General features: G+C 42.2%; 1 protein-coding gene across 1 annotated transcript in view; it reads left to right on the top strand.

The window, feature by feature from the left end:
- C1H11orf80 (chromosome 1 C11orf80 homolog) overlaps window positions 1–22,228 on the top strand; it is a 75,362-nt gene that overhangs the window by 42,365 nt on the left and 10,769 nt on the right. The window contains 7 exon segments of the mRNA XM_021208657.1: window positions 551–687; window positions 1,446–1,641; window positions 8,152–8,299; window positions 10,660–10,806; window positions 13,704–13,825; window positions 17,538–17,648; window positions 21,696–21,794. Of these exon segments, the coding sequence (XP_021064316.1) occupies window positions 551–687; window positions 1,446–1,641; window positions 8,152–8,299; window positions 10,660–10,806; window positions 13,704–13,825; window positions 17,538–17,648; window positions 21,696–21,794 (960 nt within the window).

Raw genomic sequence — 22,228 nt, 5'->3', positions numbered from 1 at the left:
ATTTCTGAGTTCGAGGCCAGCCTGGTCTACAAAGTGAGTTCCAGGACAGCCAGGGCTATACAGAGAAACCCTGTCTTGAAAAAAAAAAAACAAAAAGATTTTTTTATTTTTTTATGTATATGGGTACACTGTAGCTGTACAGATGGATGTGAACCTTCATGTGGTTGTTGGGAATTGAATTTTTTTTTTAGGACCTCTGCTTGTTCCAGTCAACATCGCTCACTCTGGTTGGCCCCGCTTGCTCTGGTCAACTCTGCTCGCTGAGTTCCTGCTCGCTCTGACCCAAAGATTTATTTATTATTATTCATAAATACACTGTAGCTGTTTTCAGACGCACTAGAAGAGGGTGTCAGATCTCATTACAGTGGTTGTGAGCCACCATGTGGTTGCTGGGATTTGAACTCAGGACCTTTGGAAGAGCAGTCAGTGCTCTTACCTGCTGAGTCATATCAGCCCAGGGAATGAGCTTAAAGGTTGTGATTTTTTTATTTTTTATTTTTTATTTTTTGGTTCTGGTTGCTGAATTCCAGTTATCTCTGGGTATTTGTAGTCATACAATCAAATCATGATTGATTTGAGAGATGACTTAGATTTTGTTTTTGGTTTGATTTGCAGGGCAGAGAATGAACCTACCTTGAGACTGGCCAATGGAATCACTCTTGTTGTGGGCTTTCAGCGCTATGTGAGGTAAAGGCAAGGTTACTGTCCCTCCTGCTTTTCTCTCCTAATTTGAGCATGAATATTGATAGAAGCTAGAAATGGTCTGCCTGCCTTTTCCTTTCCTCTTTCCTCCCCTTCTTGTCTTTCTCTTCTCTCTTCTTGTATCTCTTCTGTTTGGAAGAGAAGTGTTGAGCGATACATAAATCAACTACCTTCTCTGTTGGGAAGAATGAGAGTCTCATTGTTCTCTCAAACCTACACACAGGAAGGAATAGTGTGTGCAGAAGTCATCTTGAGCTCCTCGCAGCCACCTTTATTTAAGCCAATTGCTCACTCACAGTTGTCACACACACAGTGCTGATTTTTGAGTGATTTCAGAAACATATGCTTGGACACATAGACTATAATTGTAATGGAAAAAATATAATTTTAGGGGCTGGTGAGATGGCTCCGCGGGTAAGAGCACCCAACTGCTCTTCCGAAGGTCCTGAGTTCAAATCCCAGCAACCACATGGTGGCTCACAACCATCTGTAAGGAGATCTGACTCCCTCTTCTGGAGTGTCTGAAGACAGCTACAGTGTACTTACATATAATAAATAAATAAATCTTTAAAAATATATAATTTTAGAATAAGAAACTATCAGAGAAAGAACAAAAACAGGAGCAAAGATATAATCTTTGGAATGCCCATTTGTCTGACAGATACATACTGAGTTGAAAAATTTTAAATGTCCATTAAATTATTTCTTGAAAACAAAAGTTAAATTTGTATGTTTTTAAATAGTAAACCGAAGTTTAATTGGAGTGAACCACACTGCAGCAGAATCCACCCTGTGCTAGGACATCCGGCCCCACTGTTCATCCCTGATGCCAAGGCTGATGTGAGCCTGTTGGGAGAACTGACTCTGACTCCGGCTGCTGCTCTGTGCCCCAGCCCCAAGGGGTTCTCCAGCCAACTGCACAGGATTTCTTCAGTTTCCATATCCTTTTAGCAGGTTCTAACCAATTGCCTTTGAAGATAAGGGTTTTTTAATTTTGATTTTAGCAAAGTCTCTATATATGAATTATTTATTTAGAACCTTGTATGATTTTTATAAAAGCATAACCCAAAATGATTCTAGGCTTTTGAAGTATTTTCTAAGGAACTGAAAACTATAACAGACAGTGAAAGGTAGCAATGGGACCAGAAGAAATGGTTGGAGTTGAGTGTGGTAGACCTTGCAGGCCTTATGAGGTCATGTGACCTTCATTCTCTGTGGTGGGAAACAACTGCATGCTTTGGCAAGAGTACCTCACAGCATGTTCAGAGTGCTAAAGGAGAAGAGTTAGTACTTACTAATCAATGAGTTAAGTGGAATAAGGACTAATAAGTCCTGAGTTAAAGCTATGTATATAGAAAAGCAAAAGTCATCGCTTGAAGGAATTGATATAATAAGGAAACCAATGTGTGTTACTGAAGTTGGGAGAGACTGGAGCAAGGAATGATGTTTGTTTGTTTGTTTGTTTGTTTTTGAGACAGGTTCTCTTATATACCAGGCTAGACACAAACTCAGTATATAGCTGAGGATGAGCTTGGACTTCTGATTGTTGTGCTGGGATTGCACATGTGAGCTTCTCCCTGGGTTATCATGCTAGTAGATGTTCTGTAGGTGTCTTGTTGAGACTGGGGCATGGGTGCACATGCTGTGTGATTTAGGCAACTCTTTTAACCAGACACCTCTTTGCCTCTCAGATTTAAAGTGATAGTATCTCATGGACTGATTTTCTCCTACTGTAGTGTTGGTATTTTGTTTTAGAACTATAATAATTGATGTGAAGCTTCTTACAACACGAATGTCTGACCCACACTGTGGGCTGTTTGTGGTCCAGGTAGCTATGAAGGTGGTCTAGCACAAAGTTGTAAACTCATTTAAAATACCATGAATTGGGGCTGGAGAGATGGCTCAGGGGTTAAGAGTAACGGCTGCTTTTCCAGAGGTCCCAGGTTCAATTCCCAGCACCCACATGGTGGCTCACAACCATCTGTAATGGGATCCGATGCCCTCTTCTGGTGTATCTGAAGATAGCTACAGTACACTTACATACATAAAATAAATAATTAAAAAAATAAATTTAAGCCGATCAGTGATGGCACACGCCTTTAATCCCAGCAATAGGGAGGCAGAGGCAGGTGGATTTCTGAGTTCAAGGCCAGCCTGGTCTACAGAGTGAGTTCCAGGACAGTCAGGGCTACACAGAGAAACCCTGTCTCGAAAAAACAAACAAACAAAAAGTTTAAAAAATAAAATATGAATTTTATAAGTTTTTATTTTTGTAACAATGAGAATTTTTTAGATAAACCACATCATGTTGTGGTACCACATAAAATCAACATGTGTGTGCTGCGTGCATTAATGACTTCATTTTGTGGTACTGTGCCACTTCCCATGTTACATTCCATGAGCAGACAGTAATATTGGCACCATCAGACATGGCATGCTTTTGGTGATTAGCTATGTGGAATAAATCAGTTATTGATAATGTTTTAACTGAGCATTGTGAACCATAGGCATTTGACGTTGCTTACAAGGCAGTAGATACTTTATTTGATGACTATGCATCTGTCCTTGCTTCCTCTGTGCTCATCAATTGTCCACTCTGCTCTACAGTCAGCCTTTTGTTTCTCAGCTCATTGGCAGCCACGATGTGGATGAGTCTAAGCTTTGCTTTATTGGCCTATCAGCTAATTTTCATGAGAAAAGTAAATGCTGTCCATTCTCTAGTACCATTATTTTAAGTCCAGTGTGACTTCTACAATGACCCAAGAAAATAGAACTCCCCCCAAATTGTGCATAAGGGAAAATTGTTCAACACAAAGTAGATGACCATTTATTTTGTCAAGACAAATACTATGTCTGTGCACATTCCCAGAGTTTTATATAACAAGTTGTATAGAACAGTGTTCTAAAGAGAACTCTTAGATTGTCTTGCCAGACTGTGAGGCACACATGGTGATACCTAGAGTCTGGTGGATCTGAGGGGAGATGATATGAGAGTCCGGCAGCTAGAACTTAATTTAAAAAAAAAAATGGGACACACCTTTAATCCAGCACTTGGAAGGCAGGAACAGGTGGATTTCTGAGTTCGAGGCCAGCCTGGTCTATAGAGTGAGTTCCAGGACAGCCAGGACTATACAGAGAAACCCTGTCTCAAAAAAAAAAAAAAGGAAGGAAGGAATACATAGATTCATAGCACACAAAGCTGGGATGACGGTTGCTGTCCCTATCAGGCCAATAAAAATTCGTATTTCTGACATCAGTGTGGAGTTCAGAAAAAATTTCCTGAGCTCGAGACTTGACGCTTCCCTCTCATCCCATCTGACAAACTTTGAGGCAAGATCCCAAAGATGTACGTTACTTACAAGAAACTTGGTAGTTTTTCAGATGACTAAAAAGTGGAATCTTTATAGGACACAAAAATGCCCTGTACTCAACTAGATAAACTTTATAATATGGTACTTAATAAATATCTTGCATGGAAAGAAGAAAAAATTAAGAACAAAGTAAGGAAAAATAATCAGCGGATGAAATGATGATAGTATACAGAGACATTCAACACCTACAACTGGCCAGATGTGATGACTACTTCTGTAATGTTGGTACTTGTGAGGCAGGAGGATTTCCATGAGTTTAGAGCCATCTTGAATTTACATAAGTTAGGACCCTGTCTCAAAAACAAAACAAAAAACATGGCTTGATCAGCAAAAGTGCTATACCAGCATGAGGAGCTGAATCCCATCCTGTGTGCACTCGCAGGCTGGCTGTGTGCATGTGTTATCAGCACTGAGGTGTGGGGACAGGGGCCCCTCAGTGCTGCTGGCAGGTAAAGCCTTGTGTTCCAGGTTCAGCAGGAGGACCTGTCTCGAAAAGTAAGATGGAAAATGATTGAAGAAGACGCCCGATATTGACCTGTGGCCTCCATGTGCACCCACACAAATGCTTACACATATGAACGTATACACACATATTCAAGCATTGAGAGGAACAACTGGTCATATTAAAGACAAGGAAAAACACATATATTTTAAAAGATCCTAATTGAATGTCTAGAGATGCAAATTATGAATGAAATATTATGATTTTTTTTTTTTGGTTTTTCAAGACAGGGTTTTTCTGTATAGCCCTGGCTGTCCTAGAACTCACTCTGTGGACCAGGCTGGCCTCGAACTCAGAAATCCACCTGCCTCTGCCTCCCGAGTGCTGTGAATAAAGGCATGCACCACCATACCCGGCTGCAAATTATGAATTTTAGATTGAAAATACAGCAGATAAAATTAATGGCAGATTTACACATTGCAAAAGAAAAATAGCATGAACTTAAAGATAGCAACAGAAACTACTTAAAATGAAACCACAACAGAAGACTCTAACTTTCACGAAAGAACAATGACATTTGGGTGATTTCTGGTGCCTAAGCTAGTGATGCATAATTAGAGACCAGAAGGGAAGAAGAATAGATCAAATGTGTAAAGAAATACTAGCCATCAATTTCCAAACCTGGACTGTCTGCAGACCCATTCATTGTCTGTGAACCCTTAAGTGTAAGAAATAAAAACAATTGCCCCAAAACACATTGTACTGAAATTTCTGAAAGCAACAGGACACAGTACAGAGAGGAGATAAGTATGGCAGTAACTTCTCCTTGGAAACATCTAGAAGAAAGCAGAATCAGTTTTGGTTTTGGTTTTGGTTTTGGTTTCCAGGTACTGAAAGGAAAGAGAGGAAAAAGTAATCTACCTAGGATTGCATACACAGAAAAATTAGTTTTCAAAATAAAGGCAAGGGGCTGGGGATGTGACTGTCAGTAAGTTGCTTACCTGATGACCTGCCTCAGAAATTGTGTTTAAATGCAACATCTGTAGGCTGGAATGTACACACACACACACACACATGCACACGCACACACACACACACCACACACACACACACACACACACACACACACACACACACACACACGGTTCAAATACTAAGGAAACAGAGATAAGGTGGATCCTTGGGCTATCTGGCTGGCCAGACCAGCTTAATTTGAGGCCAATGAGATACTCTCAAAACAAGGTGGATGGTGTCTGAAGAATGGCAGCCAAGGTTGTCTTCTGACCTCCACATGCACACACATTAAGTTCACACAAAATGAAGACAAGGGCTGGTCCTGATGGTTCATTCCTGTAATCCCTGTAATCCTGGGAGCCTGGGACCAGAAAATTGCCAGGAGTTTAAGGCCAGCCTGGGGAACAGAGTGAAAACTTCCTCCAAGGACCTTCCCCAACCCCAAAACAAAACCAATGAATACAAGATTGAGGCTTTTCAGCCATTCAAAAGAGTCAAGAATTCGCTAATGATCAGTATTATAAAAAATGCTTAAGGGCCAGGTGTGGTGGCACATGCCTTTAATCCCAGCACTTGGGAGGCAGAGGCAGGCGGATTTCTGAGTTCGAGGCCAGCCTGGTCTACAGAGTAAATTCCAGGACAGCCAGGACTACACAGAGAAACCCTGCCTCGAAAAACCAAAAATAAAAATAAAATTAAAAAATGCTTAAGGAAATCCCTTACAATTTTTATTCTTTGACAATCTTATACATGGATATAATGTATCTTGATCCTATCTATCTTCAACTCTTTTTTTTTTAAAGATTTATTTATTTATTATATGTAAGTACACTGTAGCTGTCTTCAGACACTCCAGAAGAGGCCGTCAGATCTTGTTAAGGATGGTTGTGAGCCACCATGTGGTTGCTGGGATTTGAACTCTGGACCTTTGGAAGAACAGTCAGGTGTTCTTACCCACTGAGCCATCTCACCAGTCCCCCCCTTTTTTTTCTCCAACTCTTGATAACAATAATACAAAGCTATCAGGAAAGTTGTATGTATGTATGTGTGTGTGTTTCTGTCTGTCTGTCAGCTGTTAGAATATCACTTGAAGTTGGATCCTGATAAGATTTTAAAGCCTAAAGCAATGAGTTGTGACTAACTAATATGTCAAAAGGGAGATAAAATAATCTAAAATAGAATTTAAAAATAGTAAAGAGAACAAATGGAAAACAGATAACAAGGGGATAGATTTAAGTAAAACCATGTCTGTATTAATATTAAATGTAAATGGTTTTAAGCATCCAATTAAGAGCTGGTAATATCATTCATTTGGTAGAGTGCCTGCCTAGTGTTCCCCAAGCCTTGCATTTGGATTTCAGTACATAAACTGGGTATAGAGGTGTATACCTATAATCCCAGAACTCAGGTGAACTCAGAAAGTTCAAGGTCACCCTTGGCTACATAGTTTGAAGCTAGTCTAAGCAAAATGAAACCCTACTTTAAAGAGGTGCGGAGCTGGAGGGATGGCTCGGTGATTAAGAGCACTGGTGGCTCTTCTCGGGGTCCTGGATTTGATTCCTAGCACCCACATAGCAGTTCACAACTCTCTGTAACTCTAGTTCCAGAGGATTTAACATTCTTCTGGCCTTTACATGCACTGCATGGATGTTCTACACAGACGTGCACGCAGACAAAAACACTCATACAAATAAAATGAAGATCGTTGTAAAAAGTAAAACACAAGCTGAGTAGTGTGGCCTTTGATCAGCAGGCAGGCAGATCTCTGAGTTCTAGGCCAGCCTGGTCTACAGAGTGAGTTCCAGGACAGGCAGAGCTCCCTCCAGATACTCTACCCTTCACATTGTGAAGCAGCTCAACATTCTCTGACCCTGAGCAGTGAGTGTGGAGGCCTTAGTTCCCCTGATAATGCCTGTTGAGGGAGACTTCTGAGAGGTTAGCCTTCCTTGTTCTGTGACTTTCTAAAACCTTTCAGTCTAAAGTATACAGATATCCCCTCCCCCAACGAGGATCCTGTGCCTCCAAGTGTCAAGTGCTGATACATATTGAGAAACCCTGTTTGGAGGATAAGCAGAAGACAGCAAGTCTAGAGGGGAGTAATTCTTTTCTTTCCAGGGCCTTTGTTTGGGTTGAAGAATAGGTATGGATAAAGTGAGAGAAGTTTCTCAGTTACTTTCTAGAAAATACTTCTTTGTAGTTATGTCCAGGCCTGCAGCATCTTATATTGAAACTTGCTATGTTTTATTGTCCCACATACTAAAATAAGGGAAAACTTGAGCATAGATACTGAATCTGGGCACTCATCTTCATACCTCCAGAACCTAGCAGTTAGCCTCTGGTGCCACTCGGATCTATGATCAGATGGTAAGAGGAATCAATAAATTGTCCCAGTGTTCTAGATGTAGCCCACATTCATTAACTCCCTACAAAGATCTGAGGATCCCATTAAATCTCAGGTGTATCATATCTGTCTTTGGAGTGGGAAAAAAAGCTAAAATAAACATGCAATTGTCTAGAATATGTATATATTCCTGGGAGTGTGAACAAGGTCAGGATATAAGTTTTGTACAAGAGAGTATACAGTTGAAAGAAAAGTTTGACAGTTTTCTTTAACAGCCATACATATTTCTATATGGACCTTTGGGTCTGCCTCTGATATCAGACCAGAGGCAGTCAAGTACTACTGTCTTCAGAGATACCTCTTATTTCATTGACTGGAAGAAATACAGTTTGTTTATGGTGCCCAATTTGGATCTCAATTTGGATACACGTATGTATCTGTATTTTGTACCAAAACTTAGAAACCTGAGGAGTTAGAGAAATGAATGTAAATAACAGACGGGTGAAAATAGGACTCGACAATATGCTAGCCTGACAATAGGATGGGATCTGACCACATTTGGGAGTCCATGTAGAGTCAGGCAGTGTGCTCCACAGTAAAACTTAGTCAGAGCTTGCTTGTCCAGTGCAGTCTGATCCTTGTTCTCTCACTTCCACTGGTGCCTCTATTTCTCACGCTTTTCCTGGGGACTTTCTTCAAAGGTTTCTGACATACTTTCATTTGTTTGTGAGCTTTATAACAGTAGATAAGGAGTAACCACTCTTCTGTACATGGAAGAGAAATGATTCCTATTGAAATGGGTGTTAATAAATAGAGAACTACTTAGAAGAAATTAAATGTAACACAAATGCCAGCTTTAATAACTTAAACCTAGAAAGCTGGCCATGGTACTCATATAGGGTCTAGTCATGTTAATTTGGGCTAAGTTGTACTAAAACTACACATTTACTAGAAATTGGATGGTTAATGACTTGACCAGTGAATACAACTGAGGAGTGGGCTGCAGCCGTGGCTAAGGTCTTGGAGGGTTACAGTTCGCAGTTTGACTCTTTGAGCCCTATGGAAAATGGCCAGTAGAGAAAGTGGTATTCTAGGATTTCCATAGTATGAAAAGATTGCTGCACCTTGGCATAGGCAGCATCTCCAGGATAATATAAGAAGCCAGCCTCTAGAGGAGCTTCTTTGTTCTTGAAAACATTATCCAGAGGACAAGATGAGAGGAAGCAGCCTGGGGAAGTCCAGTAGTAAGTAGTTTTGAGAGGAAATTATTTTCAGTCTTAATGTGGGGTGTCATGGGTTCTAAATAGAAGGGAAGCCTAACTTCATCTATGGGTTTTTTTAAAAATTGAGATTGAATCTTACTATAGCTTAGGTTGGCCTCCAACTTGATATGAAGCCAAGAGTGGCCTTGAACTTTTAATCCTTCTGCTTCTACTACCTTTTAAGTGCTGGGTTACAGACATGTGTCACTATGCCTGGCTTATGCAGTGCTGGGGATTGAACCCAGAGTTTCACATATGTTAGGCAACACCCTACCATCTGAACTACTGAACTATATCTCCCCTTCCCCTTTCTTTTTCTTTTTTTCCTTGTTTCTTTATTTTCTCTTTTGTTGTCGTTGTTGTTTTTTGAGATAGGGGTTTCCCCTGGCTTTCCTGGAACTCACTCTGTAGACCATGTTGGCCTCAAACCTGTAGAGATCCTCTTGCCTCTGCCTCCCAAGTGAGTGCTGGGATTAAAGGCATGTATCACCTGGCACCACTGCCAGGGGCCACTTTTTATTCTCTGGCTGTATTGATTTCCATTGTTTCTACAGTTCACTGTGTCTCAACTTTGGTCCATTAATGTTTTAAATGAATAATACAGGAAACAACCCTCATTTCTCTCAATCATTTCTTTTTTGCTTTTTGAGACAGTGTGTTAAAATGTGTAGCCTAGGCTGTCCTCAACTTGCTGTAATCTCCCTTGCTCCTCATTGTTTTTTAAAGGACTTAACTAGGATCCACAGGGAGATACTCCTCCCCATGCACCTCAGTATGAGGCTACCCTATGGAACTTTAAAAGGTGCAGCTAGAACTTAAAAGTACAGATTTGGAGTTGATCTGGCAAGGTCTACCACTCAGTTCTACCAGTTAGAGGCTCATGTTGGACATGGTATTTAACCAGACTGCCCCTTTTCTTATTTGTAAAAGGTAAGAATAGGTCTTACTCAAGAAAGTTATGAAGTCTAAATCTTGAGATAGAACATACAAGGAATTTAACATGGCACCTGGCACGTAACACAACTTACCTGGAATACCATTACTTAAATTTAAATCTGACCCGGGCCTCTTACTAGCCAGACTTGCCTTAGAAAGGTGTACAAGAGGCCAGGTGTGTGGTGCATGCCTTTGTTCCAGGACTCAGGAGGCAGAGATAGGTAAATTGTGTGAGTTCAAAGCCAGTCTGGTCTACACAACAAGTTTCAGACCACCTAGGGCCACCTAGTGAGATCCTTTCTCAAGGAAATGAAAACATTACACAAGAAATAAATGAATTTGTTGTATAATACTTCCACAGTAAATGCACAAGGGTGCTATTTCCTGTGCATTGCACATGCCTGGCTATTTTGATATTCTGTATGGAACTCTATTTGTTGCCATCATGTGGGTGGAGAAACAAATTCAGAAGTGGAGCTGAATGTTCAAATTTAGGCCTAGTGGTTCCTTCTTGGTCAAGATGTTGGTTCTTGGTTCACTTTATGTGTACGGGACTTACCTTACAGATTTGTCTTTTATCTTTCCCTTTAGAGTCTGTGCTTCCAGATGTGAATTATAAAGTGGAGTCGCCTGAGGGGAATCAGTCTCAGAATATGAACGCACAGGGAACAGCTCTGCTACTTTTCCTGTTCGTGGATTTCCAAAGTGGTGTGCCAGTACCACAAGCGAAAATCTGGGGTATGTGTAGGAAAATGCAGCCGCCAGATTGGGTGTGCCAAGCACTAGTGCAGAAAGAAAGGGACATCTGTTCAAATCTGTGTAAGATGTAAAGAATTAGCACTGCCTTTCTAGATGGACTCAAGGAAAGAGGCCTGTCTGTGCTCGTGCAGTTAGGGTGCTATCCGAAGGGTCTTCCTCCTCGCAGGTAGTGGGATGGCTTCAGTTTGTGGGCCACGAAACACGCGCATATGAATCACCTGGGTCATTTGAAGATGCACAGCTCCCCTGTGAAGAATGAGTCAGTACGTTTGCTCTGTTATAAAAACCTAGAATGCTTGTGGTGTGCATTGTTCACATGCTTTTCAAGTGATCAGAGGTAGTGAGATCTAGAAGTCTTTGAGTAACTTTTAGTCACATGCTTTAATCCAGTGAACCCTGGGAATTGGATTTTAAGAGCTGGTCAATACATTCCTAAACTGAAGAAAGTTACAAGAACTGGAGCATAGACATGCTTCAGGAAATTTGCAAGCCTCCTTTTGAGTGTTCCTTTCTCTGTGGGCCATGGAGAACCCTGCTCTTGTGTTCTTCCTGGTGTGCTATTGGTTCCTACTGCATGGTGGGTGGGACACGACGACTTGTAACCCAGATCAGAAGCTCTGCCAATGACTAGTGCTGCTTACTTGTGGTTGTCAGAAATGAGATTGGTCCTTCCTGCCACCTGCCTCCCTGGCTCGTGCTCCTTTCCTGGTGCGTACATACCCTGGGAGAGAAGCACGTACATACCCTGGGAGAGAAGCGTTCCTGTGCTCAGGCATTTAACCCTGAGAAGCTGGTGTTCTTTGGTGCCCCATTCCATTGATTGAGGCCAAAAGAGTGGAAAGAAAAGGGAGTCAGGTTATGAGGCTCAAGTGAGGAGGGTTTGGTGAGGGTTCTGGGCATGTGCGCACAAAGACAAACTAATGAGCAGAGCAGTAGAGAGGACTCAGGGTAGAATTAAACAGTTGGTTTCCCTTTTAGCTCTGATGCCAGCTTCCTCGGTGGTGTTTGAAAATCCAGTCACATACAGCATCTGAGCCTCCCTCTTCAGTCTTTAACATGATCTGTGATATCAAAGGCCCTTCAGAGGCTAAATGCTGTCCTGAGACTTAAGATCTGTTACTTCCTAGAATCGTAAAATGCTTGCCAGAGGATAACCCTAGGATAATTTGAGTTTGACACTGAGTCTATTGAACATACTCAAAGAACTCAGATGTCTTGAAAGCAGTGTTACCTGTCATTTTTGTTGTACTAAGATAATTTAGACACTTCCATTTAGCATATCTCAGAAGGCCTGCAGCTTCTCAGTAGACTTACTTTTAGGTTAAAAAAAATCACTGCTAAAAAACAATAATAAATAAAAATCCAGATATGATGGCATATGCACTGTTTTTGTTGTTGTTGTTTGGTTTGGGGAGTTGTTTATGAGACGGGGTTTCTCTGTGTAGCCCTGGCTGTCCTGGAACTCACTTGCTAGACCAGGATGGCCTTGAACTCTGAGAGCTTCCTGCCTCTGCCTACAAAGTGCTTTTGATTAAAGTGCACCACCACTGCCCAGCATGGCCCATGCTTTTAATCCCAACATTTGGAAGACAAGGGCAGGTAGATCACTTTGAGTTTGAAGCCATCTTGGCTAGTTCTAGGCTAGCCTGAGTTACATAGTGAAACCTGTCTCAAAACCAAAATCATTGCCAGGGCTGGAGAGAGAGTTCTGTGGTTAAGAGCAAGGTGAGTCTTGCAGAAGACCAGAGAGTTAGGTCCCAGCATCTAAGTAAATGGCTCACAACTGCTTGTGTCTCAAGCTCCAGGTTCCCATACCATCTTCTGGCCTCTGTAGCACCTCGAGGCGTGTATGTATACATACATGCATACATGCAGATAAACATAAATAATGTTTTTTATCTTTAAAAATAGTAATTAAAAATCCCCTCCTGCTACATAGTAAGTAAAGCAGCCTCCTTGAGACCCTCCACGGCCTAGGGTGGCCTCTGCAGGCTCACCGTGAGGGACAGCGAGGGCACGTTTGATTTCTTTCCCCAGCCTTCCTCACTGCCCTGGACACCTTCTCCAGAGCTCCTTGCTTCAGGAGGCAGATTGTGCAGACTTAGTCTGTGTTCGTGTGTCTTTAAAACCAGGCGCTGGCCTCCCGCCCACCTTGTCATGGTAACTTTCTATGATTAACTCCTTATTTTGCTACAGCGCCAAAAGCATCTGGTGGTAGGAACAGTTTTAGGAATAACTTTTTTTTAAATTAAATGTCTGCTTTCAAAAACTTCTCATTTCTTTGGGTTCCTTTTGAGGCCAATGTATATAAAATAGAATCTACGTGTTCCGTCACCATGGCAACAGCAATTCTTCCCCCTTTGAACACTGCATGTGTGTTTCAAAATACTTCCTTTTGCATGATCTCAGTTTATCTAGACAACATATCTGAGAGAGCAGATAAGAAATGCTATTTTCTGCACTGAAGTGCGGGTGAGTGAAGTTACCTCAGTGTCACTGACTGGTGACAAACCTTTAATCTGTGCTCTCTTTCTGCTAGTTGCACATTCCTTTATAAATTCACAGATAACATTCTCTCCCCAGAGAGCTTTGTGGTGCCCCGTGATAGTAATTGATCCTTCTAACTTTCATTTTAAAGTGTGTGTGTGTGTGTATGTGTGTAAATGAATGTTTTGCCTGTGCATATGTATATGTATATGTACCTCAAATTGCTTTTGCAAATGGGAATTGAGAGGGGCTGTCTAAAAAGTAGTTATTTGTGGAGAGGTAATAGAAGTGGCTTCTTCCAGGAAGCATTACCCCCAGCCCCAGTCCTGTCACGGCATGTGAGCAGTGGTCATCTTCACTCACAGATCCTAACATTCTTATCCTCTTAGGACTCCACACCTTGCTCACAACCCATCTCAGCACCATCCTCTCGGAGAGCCGCAGCATGGTACAACAGTCCATCCAGTCAGCTGTGGATCAGGTCTGGCAACTGTACCACCACGATGCCAAGGTAATAAGAGATTGACAGCCTGGGCATGGATAGTCCAGGGGCCTTGGACCCCCCTTTCCCTTGGTACCTCTTCCTATTCTGCCTCTGCTGAGGTCCTAGCAAGCACTGCACCTGGACAGGGAGCTAAGCTTTCATTTAGGCTACAAGCAGCCAGTTTGTGCTTGAATAGCAACAGCAATAACACTAAAAACATGGCAACTGTGCCTCATCCTTTTTGATGTTTTGCTTCATTGGTTTTGTTTGTTGGTTGTTTTTTTTTGTTTGTTTGTTTATTTTTGAGACAGGGTTTCTCTGTGTAGCCCTGACTGTCCTGGAACTCACTCTGTAGACCAGGCTGGCCTCGAACTCAGAGGTCCACCTGCCTCTGCCTCCCAAGTGCTGAGATTAAAGGTGTGCGCCACCATCTCCTGGCTGTACCTTTTCCTTATCTGTGCATCTTGATCCCACGAATTCTGGAGCTGATGATTCAATAAACATTACCCTTTGCCCTAATTTTCCCAATTCTTTCATAATGTCACACTTGCTGTGCCCAGCCGGAGTTCTGTCAATCTGTGCACTTTTGGTAATACATTTCTTAACTCCTGTGCCCACCTTTGTAGAGAAAATAGACAAATGAAGAGCAAAACTCAAAACAAAACCAACCAACATTAAGTTGAGCCGAGTCTGATAGTAATCCGTGAGTAATCACAGCACTTGGAAAGCTGGGGGATTACTGAAAGTTCAAAGACAGCCTGAGTCACAAAATGAGTTCCAGACCAGCCACGGCTATAGTGTGAGACCCTGCCACAAAGTAAGGGGCCACTGAGATGACTCAGCCGGCAAAGCACTTGCCACACTAGCCTGACCAACTGAATTTGATCCTAAGAACCCTCCTTAAGGTGGAGTGAGAGGACTGACTTGTTATTCTTTGACCTCCAAACATGCACTGTGACATGTGCAAACCCACACATACCATAGACTCAAACAATACATTTAACACAAAAATGTAAATATTTGCTTTATTTTGTTTTTTAAGATTTATTTTTAGAGCTGAGAAAATGGCTCCACAGTTAGAGCATTGGCTGCTCTTCCAGAAGACCCGTTTTGATTCCTACTACCCACAAGGCAGCTCAACTGGCTGTAATTCTAGTTCTAGGGCATCTGATGCCCTCTTCTGGCCTCTGCTGGCATGCACATGGTAAACAAATATTTCGTGTAAAATGACCTATATACATAAAATGAAAATGAATCAAAGCCCTGTGTAGTGAGTGCTACACTGCTGCGCGCCCCCTCTGTCCCGCAGAGGTGGGGCAAAGACAACACTTACACCAAGACAGGGTTTGAGCAGCTTCCACAGCTTCCCGCTGTAGCTTCCTTTTTTCTCTCCACAGCTCACCCCAGCTCTCTACAGCAGTTCAGCTTCTCTCCTCTCTGCTTCTCAGCTTCTCCTCAGCTTCTCCAACTTTATTCTGGGATCGCCCAATTTATCCCCTTCCACCCTCTGCACTGTCTCTCATTACTCATCATCCAATCAGCATTCCGCTCGCTCTATACGCGAGTCATGCACACAGACAGGGTGGGTGTTGATAGGCCAGTGACTCAATATCATGCTGTATGACGCTATATGTCAGGTGGGTAGCGTGTAATCACTCAGGTGCACATAATCAGGTTTTTGGTAAACAAGCAGGGAATCACGGGGCTTGGCAGTGAACCAGGGTGTCTTGGCTCACAAGGCCACACCTGCTTCCCACACTACACACCTTTAATCCCAGCCCTCAGGAGGTGGAAGCAAGTGAATCTCTGAAGTCAAGGCCAGCCTGGGCTACACAGTGAGACCCTGTCTTAATACATAGTAACAAACATACAAGCAAAAATAAATGTACTGTGTTAAAGGCCAGCTCTGACCTCCAGGTTACCGAGGAAAGCATTGAGATGATTGGGTAGTGCTAACAGCAGTTGGGGGAGGGGTGTCAGGGTCAGCACTGCTGATAGAACAGAACTTAGGATCTGGGGCTGGCCAACAAGACTGCCAGGCAAGAAACTCTGAACTCTTGTAACTCTTAAGAGGCCAGCGAGAAAGAAAAGAATAGAGAGAAAATCATGCATGCGCGCGCGCGCACACACACACACACACAAGTACGCATGCACTGTGCATACAAGCACAGTGGCTGAGCCTGACCTGTTTCATCAGTTTCACAAGTTCACATGCATATATACATACATATGTATGTAAACACAAACATCTATACATATATGTATGTTGTACATACAGACAGACATATATACATATATATAAACACATATATTGGTGGGTGGAGCAAAGCCCCAACAGTCACACTTTATTTTTTTCTCTCAGCCTTTTTATACCTTCTTAGACAAAAGCTCTTTATAAAATTACCTCACAGATAAATGTTACACAAAAGGGAGTTAAAGAAGGTTGTCAATACTAAGTTCAAAACAGTGTTTCATTCTATACACTCAGTGTAAGTTCAAAGCAACAGTTTCACATGGCCTTGTTTTATCATAGTGCATACCCCTGGCTTCATTTTTGGATCTCATCTAGAATGAATGTTTTTCCTTGATTACAAATCTGTCCCAAGTCTGTTTCCCGTTTTAGTGTAATTTATGAAAGTTCATCACCCTCCTTATTATGCAGTCTTTACTTACTATTCTATGAGGAGGGCACTTCTATTCTTGATTCTAACTTTATATTATATCTGTCTGTCAAAATAACTAAAATCCCCTTAAACTTTCTTCTTAAAATTATTTGAATCAAACCAGAAATTCTATAAAGTTATCAATACATCTAAATAGCATTATTATATGAAAGTACATCTTCATATAGATCTGCAGGAAATTTGCCCAACAGAGTGGGCCATCACCCAGGAAGTAATCACACCAGGCTACAGGTAGTGAGGGTCTCCTGGTGTCCACTCACACCAAGCCAAATAAATGAGGACCATGGCAAAGACAAGCATGAGAAAGCACATCAGCCCCAAGGAGCAATCCTGGGACAACATCTCTGGGGCCATGCCCACCAGAGTGTACCCCTTGCAGCCATGCGGACTGGTGGGCCATCTCCAGGAAACTCACTTGCTTGCCATTATCTTTACTAGCTGGTTTGTGCCATTAAAGTATTTGTAATTATGTGCTTGTGTGTTCAGTTACTCATAGAGGCCACTGGAGCTAGGTGGCTGTGGGTTGTCTGACATGGATGCTTGGAACTGACCTTCTGCAAGAGCAGCACTTGCTCATAACTGTGAGCCATATTCAGTGCCAAATATGTCTCATTGTCTCGTTTGTTTGGGAAACAGACTAGCATAGTCTAAGCTAGCTTCAAACTCTTAGTGGACAATGACCTTGACTTCTTTCTGATCCTCCTGCCTCTACTTCCATGGCTCTGGGATTACAGGTATGTGCTATATCCCTGGTTTATTATGTGCTGGGACTTGAGCTCAGGGCCTCATGAATGCTAGGCAAGCACTCTATCAACTGAGCTACATTCCCCAGTCCCTACCCAGTGCTGTCTTTTCTTAGTATGTCTATGTTGTTATGCTATCTCTATGAGAGAACAGAACGTTTTGAGTTGTAAAACCATAGAAATCAAGGTCATGTCATTAACTTATTAAGTATCGGTGGTGGCACTGTCTAGTCACTGCCTTGACTAGAATCTTCACCCCTTTGGCATTCTCAGAGCCAGTACTTGGTGACTAACAGTTTCCCCTTACTCTAGACTCAGCAGAGACTGCAGGCCTCCCTCTCGGTGGCTGTGAATTCCATCATGAGTGTGCTGACTGGCAGCACCTGCAGCAGCTTCAGGAAGATGTGCCTCCAGGCTCTTGAGGTTAGGAGATGGGGATGGGGTCAACAGATGAAGCTAGGGGACACTCTGCAACAAGCTTTACAACACAATACAGTGCTAAACACTTCCAGTGTGATCCTACTTAGTACCAGGTGCTTTCAGAAGTATTTGTTGTGGTTAGAGAGGTGGCTCAGTAGTTAAGAGCTGCTCTCCCAGATGTTCAATGCCCAACTCCCACATGGCAGCTAATTACCATCTGTAACTCCAGGTCCAGAGCATCTGACACCTTCTTCTGGCCTCTGTAGGCACCAAGCATACATGTGGTACCCAGAAATGCATGCAAGCAAAGCACCCATACACAAAAAATGTCTAATCTGGGTGCGGTGGCGCACGCCCTTAGACCCAGTCCTCGGGAGGCAGAGGCAGGCAGATCTCTGAGTTTGAGGCCAGCCTGGTTTACAGAGAGTTCCAGGACAGCCAGGGCTACACAAAGAAACCCTGTCTCAGAAAAACAGAAATAATTTGTTGAAGAATAACAGTATATATATAATTTTTTTTTTTTTTGGTTTTTTGAAATCCCAAGTGCTGGGACTAAAGGTGTGCGCCACCACACCCAGCTGGTTTTGGTTGTTTTTAAACAGGGTCTCTCTATGAGGTCCTGACCTGTCCTGGAACTCACTATGGAGACCAGGCTGGCCTTGAACCCACAGTTATTTTCCTGCCTCTGTATCACAAGTGCTAGGATTAAAGATGTGTGCCCTACAGGAAACTTTTAAAAGAGCTTTAGGTTGTGCTCTTCATTTGGCTGTTTTGTTCTCTGACAGTTGCAACAAATGGGATTGTATCAGGGCCCCACACCTGAGCAGGCTCTAAGACCTTAGCACATCTGACTCCATGATGGAAGTACCATTCAGGCTGCAAAACTCAGCACAGAGACAGCAGCACCTACCAAAGCTAAAACAAAGACCTAATCCATCAAAGTCCATAGTTCTGGGACAGTCTCTTAATGTATTAACCTTGCTTTTTTTTTTTTTTTACATCTGTAGTTCTGTTTCCGGCTAACTGTTCTTGTTAACTAAAGTATGTCAACTCAGGACATCATTTTTGTATTCACCCAGAGAAAGGCGTGGGGCTACAATGGGGTCCTGAACACCCAGTGCAGTCACCAGCTGGCTAATACTGACTTTTAATTGGCTTGAACCCATATCTGAGCAGTCTTCTCTGGAGAATACCTCACAAGGATTAGTTCCTAATTAAGTGGCCTCATGAGCGCTAAGATGGTAGTGGGCAGGGTTGCTGGCAAGCCTGACAACCTTACTGTGATCATCGGTAGCTACATGAGGGACAGAGAATACAGACTCCACCGATTGTGCTCTGTCCTCTACATGTGTGTCTTGGCACCCTACCCAGTAAATTAGAACAAAATGTGTCTCCAGAGAAAGCCTTGACCCTTCTGCAGCGTGAGGATGCAGAAAAAGATTGATTGGGAAAGACCCTGAGAGGACCCTCACCAGAACCCAACTGTGCAGCATGTGTCTTGGTTTCTAATATTGCTGTGCGAAAATATTCTGACAGAAGCAACTTAAGGGAGAAGGGCTTATTTCCACTCAATTCATCATGGAAGTCAGGACAGCAAGGGTTTGAAGCAGCTGATCCTATCACATTTGTAGTCATAATAATACAGTATGCTGGCTAGTGTTAAGTCAGCTTGACAGAAATTAGAGTCACCTGAGAGGAGGAACTTCAACTGAGAAAATGATCAGCTTGGTGGGCTAGCCTGTGGGGCATTTCCGTGATTAATGGTTGATGTAGTAGGGTGGCACTATCCCTGGGCAGGTGGTCCTGGGGTATATAAGAAAGCTGACTGAACAAGCCATGGGAAGCAAGGAAGCAGTGTTCTTCTGTGGTTTTTGCTTCAGTTTCTGCCTTCAGATCCCTGCCTTGAGTTCCTACCCTGGCTTCCCTCAGTGATGGAGTGTTGCCTGAGAATTGAGAGATGGAATAAACTCTTTCCTCCCCAGGTTGCTTTTGATCATGGTGTTTTACCACAGCAATAGAAACGCTAAGACATGGAGCAATGGATGCATACATGCATGCCAGCTCTCTACTCCATCCTACGTTTTATACAGTTCACGACCTCCTGCCTAGAGAGCAGCCCCACCCACAGTTAAGGAGGGTCTTCCCATATCAGTTAATGTAATCGAAGTAATCCTCAACTGCTGATTCTAAATTTTGTCAAGATGACAGTTAACATTAACGATCTGATCGCAGACACCCAAAGCTGTCACAAGTACATTTGTAATTTTTAAACCCCTTAGTGCATGAACATGTAATGTGGTGGCAAAAGAGACCATGACTGAACGCAGGTTATGCATGATGGGTTCTCATTGCATGTTAGTCTCCCTTCTTCCTTTGGAGTCATATGGTAACCAGTTGGGATTGCCCGTAGACCACAGACGCTGCCAGTAGATAACAGATATTGTCAGTAAATAACAGATTCCCTATTTGTTGCTCTCTCTTACCTTTTTTTTTTAATTCCTGAGACAATCTTTCCATGTTCTGAAACTGTGTGTAGGAGAAGCTGATCTTGAACTCACAGAGCATTGCCTGTCTCTGCTTCCCATGTCTGGCTGTTGCTTCATCTTTATGTACTTTTTTCTTTTTCTTTCCTTCTTTCTTTTTTTTCTTTCTTTCTTTCTTTCTTTTTTTTTTTTTTTTTTTTTTTTTTTTTTTATGTTTTTTTTTTTTTTTTTTTTTTTTTTTTTTTTTTTTTTTTTTTTTTGAGACAGGGTTTCTCTGTATAGTCCTGGCTGTCNTGGAACTCACTTTGTAGACCAGGCTGACCTCAAACTCAGAAATCCACCTGCCTCTGCCTCCCAAGTGCTGGGATTAAAGGCATGCATCACCACTGCCTGGCTTATGTACTTTTTTCTTAAAAGATAATATGTCACATAGAAAAACTTAAGTACCAATTTCTATTACTACAATTTTAATTTTTTTACATCTCATATTGCATAGTTGAAACCAGGAAATTATATTTTTGTATATAAAATTGAATTTTACCAATTTCAACAAGGATAGAATTTGATTTTGTTAATAAATAGTGTACTTTATTACTTAATCTAATTTAATAATTCATTCCTCTAATGTTGGGCTTTTACACTGGTAATTTATTGCTGAATGTAAATAGTGCTTCAATTAATACTTTATGTGATATCTTGTTTTGTCTAAAATTGTTTCCTAGAAAAAAGTACTTTAGTAGCACAGAAACCTTGCCTTTATAAGCAAAGTACCTTTCAGTCATCTCTTCACCTTTGTGTGGGGAGATGATGGGGAAGGAAGAAGTGGCCCTGGCTTTTGTCCTTCCTGATCTTGAGTGGGTCACTTCTTAATTTCAATTTATCACCTATAAAATTAATGCTAGGAGCTGGAGAAATGGCTCAGCTGTCATAAGATAATGTGCTGCTCTTCCGGAGGAACCACAGTTAGTTCCATGAACCCACATCAAGCAGCTCACAATCGGCTCTAGGACATTACTGCCTCTTCTAGCCTCTCAGGAACCTGCACACACACAGCTTACAGACATGCAAAACCACCTAAAGACAAGTCTTTTTCTAACTTAGTGTATGGTTTTAGCAGGTTCCTCGTGTTCTTGAACTGTGATATCCACAGTTCTATACTAAGGCATCAAAGGCTGAACCCACTTGCCCTGGATGTAGACTGTGTTCTCTGGTTCTCTTCTCCCCCAAACGCTTGTCAGACACTTCCTACCCCTTCCTAAGTCACTGCTCAATGGAATGACTGCTTTCTCACTCATCTCAAGGAAGAGAACCTTTTTCAACCCAGTCATGAGACAGAGGGATCTCTGCAATATTCATCTGCTGTGGACAGAGAGCTTGGTAGAAGAATCTTGCTTAGGTGGGAAGACATATGGATTTCACATATCAAGTATCTCAGACCCTTCTCTGCCTCCCAAGCTCCCAGAGATATAACTGTGAACACAGTAAAGAAGTCACATTTCTTGCCTCTACAGCACTTCCCCTTTGGTTTCCAGTGAGTTCAGCACCTCCTGTTTTTTACCTATTGTAGGCAGCTGACACACAGGAATTTGGTGCCAAACTGCACAGAATATTTTATGATATCACCCAGCACCAATTTCTGAACCACTGCTTATGTGACACAGAGCAGGTACGTATAATGATAATACTTGGTGTTTCCGTGGACATCTTCCATTTTGATGTGGGAACCCTTAATTCAGGGTGGATGAGCACAAATGCTTCAGATCTATAGCTCTCCTTTCAGCAGGGATGCCTGTGTCTAGAGAGGCATCATAGAGCTGAGTGCCTTGTAGAGCTGAGAGCGTGGCAAGACACTGAGTTCCATGCCTGCAGCCGAGTCACTGCTGAGTCATTAGAGACTTGATTTAACATTTCTGAGTTTTGGGTTCTACATCAGTAAAATAATAATAATGTATTGGTAAAATTACTGTTGCAAAGTTTTTGTCTAATAAAAATCTACCTTTAGTAGTTTGCCTTCAGGGTGCTGGAGTTCTAGAGCTGTCCGTTTAAGTCTCTACTCTTAAGGAGGAGAGATAACTTTAGCACCTTTGGTTTATAACTTTA

The sequence above is a fragment of the Mus pahari genome, chromosome 1 (genome assembly GCF_900095145.1).
Source record: "Mus pahari chromosome 1, PAHARI_EIJ_v1.1, whole genome shotgun sequence".
Lineage (NCBI taxonomy): Eukaryota > Metazoa > Chordata > Mammalia > Rodentia > Muridae > Mus > Mus pahari.
Note: the sequence above shows the minus strand (reverse complement) of the source record. Positions and strands in the feature narration are given on the sequence as shown.